The sequence below is a fragment of the Pyrus communis genome, chromosome 4 (assembly GCF_041283825.1).
Source record: "Pyrus communis isolate YQ-2024b chromosome 4, ASM4128382v1, whole genome shotgun sequence".
In the NCBI taxonomy this organism is placed as follows: Eukaryota; Viridiplantae; Streptophyta; class Magnoliopsida; order Rosales; family Rosaceae; genus Pyrus; species Pyrus communis.
In genome coordinates this window covers 18947456-18957952 of record NC_142568.1, presented here as the reverse complement: position 1 = coordinate 18957952, position 10497 = coordinate 18947456, and the positions used below count along the sequence as shown (strand labels likewise).

At 34.7% G+C, this 10497-nt stretch overlaps 1 protein-coding gene and 1 pseudogene across 50 annotated transcripts; both read right to left on the bottom strand.

The window, feature by feature from the left end:
* Window positions 1-238: 238 nt before the first annotated feature.
* LOC137723798 (receptor-like protein 48) lies at window positions 239-2289 on the bottom strand (annotated as a pseudogene).
* Window positions 1748-9670, bottom strand: LOC137723797 (uncharacterized). Of its 50 annotated transcripts, none has more exons than XM_088692795.1 (13): window positions 9383-9670; window positions 8672-8721; window positions 8451-8594; window positions 8009-8056; window positions 7045-7242; window positions 6663-6769; window positions 5474-5564; window positions 5234-5377; window positions 4354-4461; window positions 3694-3763; window positions 3345-3417; window positions 3163-3246; window positions 1748-2329 (listed from the first exon to the last, which is right to left on the bottom strand). In XM_088692795.1, the coding sequence occupies exons 5-9, from the start codon at window positions 7226-7228 to the stop codon at window positions 4430-4432; spliced, it is 558 nt and encodes a 185-aa protein (XP_088548921.1). In that variant the 5' UTR covers window positions 7229-7242; window positions 8009-8056; window positions 8451-8594; window positions 8672-8721; window positions 9383-9670; the 3' UTR covers window positions 1748-2329; window positions 3163-3246; window positions 3345-3417; window positions 3694-3763; window positions 4354-4429. The 50 variants fall into 50 exon arrangements, with proteins under 50 accessions (XP_088548921.1, XP_088548918.1, XP_088548883.1 ...); XM_088692769.1 differs by lacking the exons at window positions 1748-2329; window positions 6663-6769 and adding exons at window positions 2628-2878; window positions 4567-4625 and having other exon boundaries at window positions 7045-7194; window positions 9383-9656; XM_088692792.1 differs by having other exon boundaries at window positions 1748-2178; window positions 2260-2329; window positions 3345-4461.
* Between the last annotated feature and the right edge of the window lie 827 nt (window positions 9671-10497).

The following is a 10497-nucleotide window of genomic DNA, read 5'->3' as shown; positions in this document are numbered from 1 at the left end:
CTACTTGACCTTGAAGTCTTACCACATCTGCCTGACTAATTAACGTGCTCAAAGAGAAAAAGGGAAGTGGGGAAGAGAGCGAGAAATTTCGCCCCTACAAACACCAGCACAGCCAAGTGGAAGATAAGCGTAGATGACAATCACATTCACACTAACCCTGTGCTCTTCGTTGTCTACCGTCAATGGTGGTCCCCATAATCCCTTGTTACCTATAAAGGAGATACTTGGAAATGTTGAGAACTAAGTGCCAATTAGGATCATGTCGACCAGTTGGTTGTTTGACAGATTCATGAATGAAAGGAAACTAAAGTTTGCCAACTATGGTGGAATTTTCTCACTCAACTTGTTATGTGATAGGTCTAAGGATTCGAGATTCTGTATGTTGCCCAATGACAATGAGATTTCACTTGTGAAAATATTTTTAGACAAATTAAGAACATATAGTGATTCAAAATCTCCCATTTCCTTAGGTACTTGTCCACTGAAATTGTTGCATGAGAAGTCAATCAAGGTAAAAATAAAGATAATCTTTAGCAGATTCATCTCTAAACCTTTACTAGTAACTGTTACATCATCTTGAATAGAAACACTTGAATATGCCCCATGTACCTGTGTAAATCCCAAGACATTGACACCATCTTTTCTATCCATCATTGTCTGCCATGTTATCAAAGATATTGCCGATATTTTACCATTAAAATTGTTGTCAGCAACTTCTATGATTTGAAGCGTTGGCCAAGTTCAATTTGCTTCAGGACGTCCAATGCGTTCGTAAAATTTGTTGGATTGCAGAACAAGGACACGCAAAGTGGATATGTTCTTCAAGAAGCATGGGAAGCTATCGGTTATATGATTGTTTATAAGATTCAACGTCTGTAAACCTGTGCAGTGGATGAGAGATTTTGGAAGCTAACCTTCGATCTGATTTCCACTAAGGTCAAGAGATTCTAATGAGTAATCTTAAGTAAAAATAAAATTGAAAAGATTTCCAATAAGAATGTTTCTCCTCAAATTAAGTACTCCAAGGCTGCCTGTGATCAAGTATTTGGGAATCATGCCACTCAAAGAATCATTAGACAAATAAAAAAGCCGAAGAACTGTAGCATTGCATATTGAAACTGGAATGGGCCCATGCAAGTTATTGCTTGATAGAGAGAAGAACAAAGTCTTATTAAGGAATCCCCGATCTCATTTGGTATACTAGAGCTGAAATTATTTCTAGAGTAATTCAGATACGTAGCAATTGGAAAGAAAATTGAGAATTTTCCCTGAAGTTGGTTTAAATGAAGGTCAATGACTGTCAAATCAGATGAGCAAACTAGAGGAGCTTCTAGAGTTACAAAGGAGTTACAAGAAAGATTTCAGTAACTAAGATAACCAAGCTTCCAAATCCAATTTGGTATCTCATCTTGAATCTGGTTATCTGAAAGGTCCAAGTAATCTAATTATGATTGATTTCTCAAAAAACCTGGGAATGTTCTCAACTTGTTAGAAGCCAATTCTAATACAACGATTAGAGGAAAAGAGGAATTTGTATCACTATAGAAAAACAATAAGCTATTGTGGGAAAGATCAAGTATGGTAAGGTTTTTCAACCTTTGTGGACCATTGAAAGGAAAGGCACTAAATTTGTTGGAAGATAGATAAAGCCTTTTAAGCCCCTGAAACTTGAAGATAGATACAGGTATTGGACCTTCCAAATTGTTGAAACTCAAATCAAAGTAAGTTACTAAGTTGGAAAAAAATGTTCGAAAATTCAGGTAGTTGACCAGAGAAATGATTATTGGAAAGTACTATTCTTTGCAACAAAGGAAGAGAAAACAGAGACGACAGAATACTCACTTCGAGTAAATTGTCGGCCAAATCAAGCACAACTAGATTAATAAGGTTTTCCCAGTGTATAGAACTAATTGGACCATTGAACAAGTTTGAGGACATGTCCAAAAAAACCAATTATGTTAGGTTCTCCATTGATTTTGGAATTGATCTAGTGAAACTACAGTATGAAAGATCAATTGTCTCCAAAAGCTTAAGGTTTTCAATAGAGCTCAGCAATGATCCTGAAAACTTTGTGACTTTTAGATCCAAGGACCGAAGAGATCCAATGTTTGGTAATTCCGGCAAAGAACCATGAAGTTCTTCATTAAATGAAAGGTCAATAATTCGCAGAGTAGGTACCTGAAAGATCTCTTTGGGAAATGTACCTTGCAACAAACAATTAAAGAGACTCAAGGAAGTTAACTTTGAATGGAAGCTAACCGTAGAGCTTTGTGAAGTACACTGCGGCATGAGCTGAAGCCTCTTGAACAAAATGGAGGTAGTTTAGCCTCTGTTCCTCCCAAATTACAAAAACTTAGTAGCTTCACTAAAAAATGCATGAAGAAATGGATACATAGTTTTCATGCAGAGAGTACATTAAATCTTTTTATAGAGTATGAGACAACCATAAAGAGATATCTAGCATTATATCTTAGGTACATGTATAATACACAAATTTGATGTGCGCCTATGTAAATCTTTTAGGATTGTCAAATGGCCAAAATATATTGGACAATAATCGAAAGAAAGCATTTTTAGTTGGTAACTATTATAACTCCCAATCAAAACAAAAAGCCTGCTTGACCAAGTTTAATAAACCAGCATAGATGAATTATCATTATTGTTTGTCGTATATTTGTAGCTTCATCTTTCGTCTTTTCTTTACTTTCTCAATTTCTCTCACACTACAACATCATTCAATGTATTAAAATTTCAGATAAAGATAGAGGACGCCTTATTGACTCTAATCCTCACTAACCAACCAAGCTTAAATGCAACTATTTTGCTCAAATTAAATAAATTGTACCCCTCTTCCCCCATTTTCCGCGCAATTCACCACCTAAACAATGCAATAAAAAAAATCAAAAGAAGGGATAAAAGATTGTTACAGATGGTTAAATTTATTTACACCGAAAAATGTTTTAGCTTTTTGAAATAAGTTTTACATGAAATGTATAAATTGGGTGAATCAAGCTCTTGGAGCTCTTTGAACCACTTTATGAGCCTAATTGGTACAATTGAAAATGAAGAGTGTAATCAAACTTCATGAGCCTAATTGAAAAATTAAAGACCAGCTTGAAAATAAATTAAAAAGCTGAGAATATGATGCAAAAATGCATTTACCTGCTCAGTTTCAAGTAGCCTAAGAAAAGGCCTGGTATATTCTGGAAATTGAGTAATCATATCTGTACATAGGTGTTCACTTGCCTAAAAAAATAACAGAAATGAAATAAATTACAATATATTCGGAATACTAGTGTATAAAACGTGATTTCCAAAGATCCAAGCTAATTAAAATGCCAAACCCTTTCAAGTAAGCTTGGCAGCCACTGATCAAGGTGTGTTAAAACCGATGAACAACAAAATGTAAGTCGTAATCTGCAGAAGATTAATACCTTCACTAACTAAATGAATCGAGAATGAAAACATCTAAATTCTATTAATTAAGTACAATTACCAGAGGAAACTGAATAAAATGTCAAAATTGATACGTTGACATAAGGTTGGAGGCCTCAAAATCACTAATAAAATATGCATAAACCCAATATGCATCAAAATCACCAAGTCTTGACTTCACTTGCTTTGTCAGAATATAAAAAGTTCAAATAATATTGTTTCCAAAAAATTTGTTCAAAGAAAACAAAAACCATTCACCTCTAACGCTCTAACCATATAGCAGGGTGGACTTCCTCTTCCGCATTTAATGGTGAATTGAAGACCAATGCTGGCGGTAGACCAAGAGTAAGTGCAACCCAATTGCAGCAACAAAAACACAATTGACTTTCACACTACATAAATAAATGATAAAAAAACACATACTTGCACCAATGCATTGTTTTTCTTTTTCTTTTCTGTGCAGCATAAAAATAAAAAATGACAACATTCCCCTGAAACCAAATTCATCCTCCAATTTCTTGCAACAAATTTTAGTAATTACGAACGCCCCAAACTTACTAAAAGATTTTCAATAACCTTCTTTCATTGCAGGGTCCAAGAAGAACCAAACCATTACAGGAACTCGCATTGCAAACATAATAGAACTAATTCAAATATGAAAACCCACAAATCACAATGCTCATATCCAGTGAATCATCTTCATGGACCGCATCTTCTAAAATCGTAAAAGGCCTTTCTTTCTCCACTATTTGAATCTTACATTTCTTTTCTACTATTGATCTATGAAACCAAACTATCACTTAATTAAATCTCAAACACTTCCAACTAAATCTAAAATTAAATAGAGCTGTTCAATTATATTAAACTACATATAGGGAGGGGGAAAGAGACAAAAGAGAGAAGAGAGAAAAGAGAGACCTGGAATTACCGGATCCTCAATACTGACCAGGCCATAATTCTGATTGGGTTTCAAAAGTGGAGTGTAAACCAAATGCTATATAAGTGTTGTCGGATGCTGAAAAGTAACTGCAATCCAGGGAACCATGTCATTTATAAGTATAAAAAAAATAAAAAGAATCAGGGAAAATCTGTGATGGTGAAAAACATAAAGGCCAAACCAAAACTATAAACCTGTATTAGAGGTTTATTAAATCCAATGTTGAAACCCATTTGATAGTATTGTTCAAAACCTAAAAAAGGATTGAATAGTCATGGTAGAGTGGAGGGAAGAAGAAGCAAGCCACTATAAAATTACAAACATCGTCCAGCTGAGAACAAATATGTAAAAAAGTTGGCCACTTATTTGTAAGATGGAGAATATATTAAGGCATGCTCATGGATACGGAGGCTAATGAACATCGTTAGATACTGGGTACACATCATTCATTTAGTAGATATAGAGGGTAGGAGAATGTAGTTTCAAAATTGGAGAAGACCACTTACGAAGAAAAATATAATATAAATGTTAATTGCAAATATAAATCCAATTTTCAAACAAAATTCACTAACATAAATCTGAAATTTGAATTGTCTATGTTTTCTATTGAAACCCATTGTTTATCTTATAGCCATCATACGTCTCAAACAACACCTTTTCATCAAAAAATTTAAAACCATTCGTACTCATACCAATCAAGTCTATCATGCTCAAACCAATTCGGTCTAATACGTAACAAAAGAGTTGTACTTCATATTTACTATACCATGTCTCCTTTCCATGTCCCTTGGCAAAGTCAATATTGTCCCACCAACTGACCATTATTTTGCAACAGTTAAAATCTACCCCACGGGATCTTACCACAGGAGGAGCGGCTTCCGCCACCGTAAAAAGCATCGCTTCCTCTGGCTCCATCCTTTACCAAATTGTTGGAATTGACGCTCATATCTACTGGTTTAGGAGCTGGTTGTTTTGCATTTTTCGCAACCCAACCTTCCCTCATACCTGAAAGTTCCCAAGAAAGTTAAGAGCAGAAAGAAATAATAACCCACACGTTCTCCACGTTGCACATAAAGCTCATAATTTTAGAAAACAACATACTTGGCACGAATAAATTTCTCAGTCCCACTTCTGTCAAAATTTGGTGGCAATTCTTTTTCCCAATAACTGTTTCCCTTTTCATTACCCATGGCTACACAAAAGTACATAGAGAGTTAAGTAACAGGATAATGAATCAGAACATAGTAGTTGGTTAGATAAGATTAAAAACACACGAAGCAAGAATATGAACACTGAGCCCTAAACCCTAAATGAATACTATCAGACCATACATAACATGCATAATAGTTTTGACAATATGAGGACATTGAGGACAAACTTCAACACTCATGAAATCTTATAAAATTGCATTGTTCGATAAGAATCAATTATGTTTGGTTCTTTCTTGTTGAGGGAGATGTTACAACCAACTCAGCTAAAGAGTCATTCCTACAACAACATCAACCTATGCAAAATACGACATATGCACATGCTATGCCACATATAACTTATCTTCTTTTTTTTTTTTTTTTTTTTTTTTTTTTTTTTTTTTTCCAGTAGGCTGAGCTGATATGATATTTAGCATGAGAAATTAAAAGATATTTAGTTTCAAAGAGAAGAGAAGGCAGCAGCTAATATCTTACCAGTTGATAAGATCCCCATGTTTAGAAAGCAAGCTACACCATCTTTAAGATAGTTTGGCAGTTAACGAAATGGAATTCCCCATAATTTTGACAAAAACGGTAAGAGGAGACATATAAATAGTGCCAGCAATTCACATTTACAAAAGATATTGGCTTTCATTAGGTGAATTCAATTTCAGGACACCAAAAATATAAATTTGAAAGGCCATCAATTTGTATGCCTTTTTCAAGAATGCCTGACAGATTGGGGAAGCATAGAAGAGGAGTAAAACATTATTAGGCATAAGCCACATGATGGAAACATTGCAGTACACATTGATATGCAAGGTGCAAGACACATGAGAACTGCTTCCCAAATATAGTCCTTACAAAGAGTAAATTAGACCAGTACAATGATACACAAAGCAAGACATGAAAGAAGTGGGAGAACATTTATTGTCAAAGAAATTATGTGATAATAAACCTATGCATTTCATTCGAGAAAGTAATTCATGCTCCTGCATGCTGCCGAATGTTAATGAAACTGAAAAGACATAACGAATTAAAGTAATGCAACTTAACAAAAACAAAGACATCTAGCTGTTCAAGAAATAAAGTCAAAACATTACCTCAAGAATTCGATGAAACCTAGATACATCGTCAAGGGCGATTTTGAGGGAATAGTTGATATAGAAATACAGCTCAAATCCATGAAAATGGCACCAAACACTATTTCCTAGGATGATGCGACAACTTATCAAAGTCAGAAAATGCATTATCTCAGTTTATATTAGTTTAGTTTAGTTTGGTAACATATATGATCCCCGTGCAGCAACATAGAATACTTAGCAAAAGTTGCATTTCTGAGAACAAATAACCAACATGCTTGACCGAAAAAACAATGTAGATGCTTTAGTAATACAAAATTACAGTTTAATTCAGGTTTCTCAGTCACCAACCATTGTCATAGCAGAAAAATAACCCTAAAAGAATTTAGGAGCACAAACTAACCTTCCTTTGTCGAGCAGCAAGGAAGAGGGGGAGAAAATTGATTCCTGGAGGAGCTTTTTTGTTCAAAGTTAAGTCGAGTAGCAAGGAAGAAGGGTTGGGATTGTTCGTGAGCTGGTGTTGCGGATATAAACATATAGAAAGCTCCACTGTCTTGTAACAAACACAAATCGAATATGATCACCATGTCACATTAATTACCTAAAATTCATAAGGTTATATACATTAGTATGTTGAACAAATTAGTTCCATTTCATTAAACTAAAAAATTTACAGAATATGAGAAATAAAGAATTTTTATTGTTTATATGAAAATAGAATAACAAAGAACACCACTGACTGCCATTTTATTCAGTAGTTTCCACAAACGGCAATTGCTGAGATTGTCAAAAATCTTCGAATAAAGCCTTCAACTCAACCATCCATACACAAACATAATAGACAATGTTTTTTAGCGAATTATGGACAAAGTTTAACATTCAAATGCAATGAAGTGGAAAACAAAATCCAATTCTAGGACGAATTGAATCCTTATTAATCCTTCCTGGTTTGGTACCTAAGAACCAATGAAGTGACATTGGCAATATATGGTTATGCATGCTATAAGAAACCATTCATTTGTAGATGGTATTGTGTCACCAATATTGTATTTAAAGATGCAATACATAGTTCGGTAAAAAATCAAAACGAAAAGGATTAAGATGTTGAAAATACAAAACTGGATTCTTTTATTTGGTAAAGACGGTTCCCCCACTGGCTGTCTGAAACCACAAACACTTTTTTACATAGAAACTTTATAAACTAATAGATTAAAATAAATCTAAGTGTTATAAATGAAAAATCCTGGGATTGATAGCTATGGCATCAACAGTGCCACCACATCCCAAATAAATGAATGAAAATATAGTGATTGACGGCCAACTAAGAAGCTCAAGCTTGAACATAAACCAAGGCATAAGATGCTTACCAAACTTTTCAAATGGCTAAATTGTTCATTTAAGTTGACAACTTCTTCCTGCAATCCATAAGTAAGATCATTAGATGCGGTAAATAAAACATCATACTTCATCCATGGCAATCTAGCAGAGAAACCAATTGAATTCAGATGGAGCCTAATTTGTGGAACTACATTTATATGCACTAAAATGCATTATCATGTTGTCATATTTAAAACTGAGGTTTATGCAGTATGCTATCTTTAGCTTACACAAAATTTTTGTCCCTCATTTTTGAAGTTCTGCACTTCATAATTCATATACTTTCTGTTTCCCTTCTAATGAAGTTATGGACTGCTTTCCATTTGGAATTTGCGTAAGACAATGTTATGATATTCCTAATTTAGAATGTGTTTCCATTCTAATGAATGCAAGCCCTAAATCATAAATATTGTACAATTAGCTCTCAATTACTTTGATGTGTTTGAGCATGTGGCAGGGCATGAGAATCAGAACCACTCCATGTTGTTCTCGGCTTCGTGATTTGGTCATTAAACAATACTTGATTCCCTCCATCCTTTATCACGTCTTCTTGGTGATCACTTATTCGTCTCTGAACTGTATCCACAAAAAACCACAAATTAATCCCAAAAACAATCATACAAAAAAATTGCGGATTAGATTCGATTACGTACCATTTTCCCAGGATGTAGAGCTCGGTGATGATTCCCTCCTCATTTTGCACCTTAGACATCGAGATTTTAAACCAGAAACCAAAATCAAACAAACATAAAGAAATACGACTGACAGAATCACAATGTAAGCCACCACTCCCTCGCTTCCACGGTTCCACCCACAACACCAAAAAACAACAATAACAATAATAACAATGTACAATCAGACAAAACAAAAATGCACCAAAGCCCTCCAGTGCTATAACAGCACTTCTAGTACAACTTCGATATCTATGGACTGTTCCTTTCTCCATGTTACATCGACAGTATTAGAGCTCTTACAACATCACAGATGCATGACCAAGAGTGCATTCCACAACCTTTTCTCTGCTCCTTTTCATCAGTTGGTCCTAAAGATTCTATTCTTTTAAATTCATCTTCTTTTTCGGTATCAACACACATTTATCACTTCATGTGTCCAACATAAAACACTTAACATTTCCGATGACAAATTTGAAGCAAATTATCAGAATCTGGGTACTGAGAATTAAATTACTCTTTGTTCTTATAGTCCCGATGGAAATTACTCATTGATTCACAATATTAATCAAACTAAAATGCAAGAAAAGAAAAATCAACAACCCATATCAAAATAATATGAAAAGATCCCAACAAACCAACCAAACAATTAACATTTAAAAAAAAATTGCAAACTTGGAGGGAAAGAAGCACCAGAAGATGAAGAGGAAGAAGAAGAGCCTGTTACAGAAACCCTTCTCGTTTTTCAGATACCCAACTCTGGGTCGAGTTAAGCTTCTCCGCCGCCGTTCTCAACGGCTTCGATTTACATGTCGTCAGTACCAGCGGCCTCTCTCTGCCTCCCTCCCTCTCTCTCCCTTCTCTCTCTCTGCTTACGGCATGGTCTCATCGAATCCCACCGCAGCTCAGAAAGAAAAGGGCATGAAAGTCTCTCTAAAATGACCATCGCTCCCCTGCTTTTCCACGATGGCATGAAGATCAGCGACAGAGAGAGACAGTGGCAGCTTCGTAAATAAAATGAAATGTACTCCAAAACACTGTTTATTTAAACCGTGAAATTGGAATCCTTCCTTTCGACTAAAGTAATTTTTGTGTGACCGTGAGTGTTGGTAAGGCCCTTGACCAAACCCTAATTACAAATTTACAATAACCTCAAGTTAATACAATGCAAGTGGAAATTTGTCACATGAGATGTGCTAATTGATATAATTGGATTTATTCATGACATTGTGGAATTGTGAGATTGCTTTTATCGGTTAATGTTGATTTTGGAAGTCTTGATTGGATTGTCTAAATTCATGACATTGTGGAATTGTGAGATTGCTTTTATCGGTTAATGTTGATTTTGGAAGTCTTGATTGGATTGTCTAAATTCATGACATTGTGGAATTGTGAGATTGCTTTTAATAATTCGGTTGAGTTTGATTCTTAAGTATTTTCATGTAAATTTTTTAGTGAAATGCTTCAAAATCTCAAAAAGAAATGTAAGATTTGTGAATAATAAAATGCACTGCGAAAATTTTCCAATCCAAGAGAATTGACACAATTCGCATTGTGTTTTAAGCTTCACAAATCTTACATATGTCCTTGCGATTTTGAAGGAATTCATTAAGCAATTAAAGAATTCTACTGCTTTATCTAAGTTGTCTAATACGCCCCACACGACCTCACACAGTTGGCCAACTCACTACATTATCCGATTTTTCTAAGACACCATCGACATGGCTTTCTAGATTATTTGTATTTAATATGTATTCATAACGTTGTATATTTTCGTGTAAATTATTTTCTTCTTTTTCTATTTATTT

Excerpts from the sequence above, each read along its gene's own strand:
- LOC137723797 (XM_088692755.1), bottom strand. The coding sequence starts at position 8,552 with ATGGAGGGAATCAAGTATTGTTTAATGACCAAATCACGAAGCCGAGAA. Across the intron at positions 5,378-5,473 it reads GAGAAATTTATTCGTGCCAA|GTATGAGGGAAGGTTGGGTT; the intron begins GTATGTTGTTTT and ends GGGAACTTTCAG. Across the intron at positions 4,626-5,233 it reads CGGAAGCCGCTCCTCCTGTG|GTTTTGAACAATACTATCAA; the intron begins GTAAGATCCCGT and ends ATCCTTTTTTAG.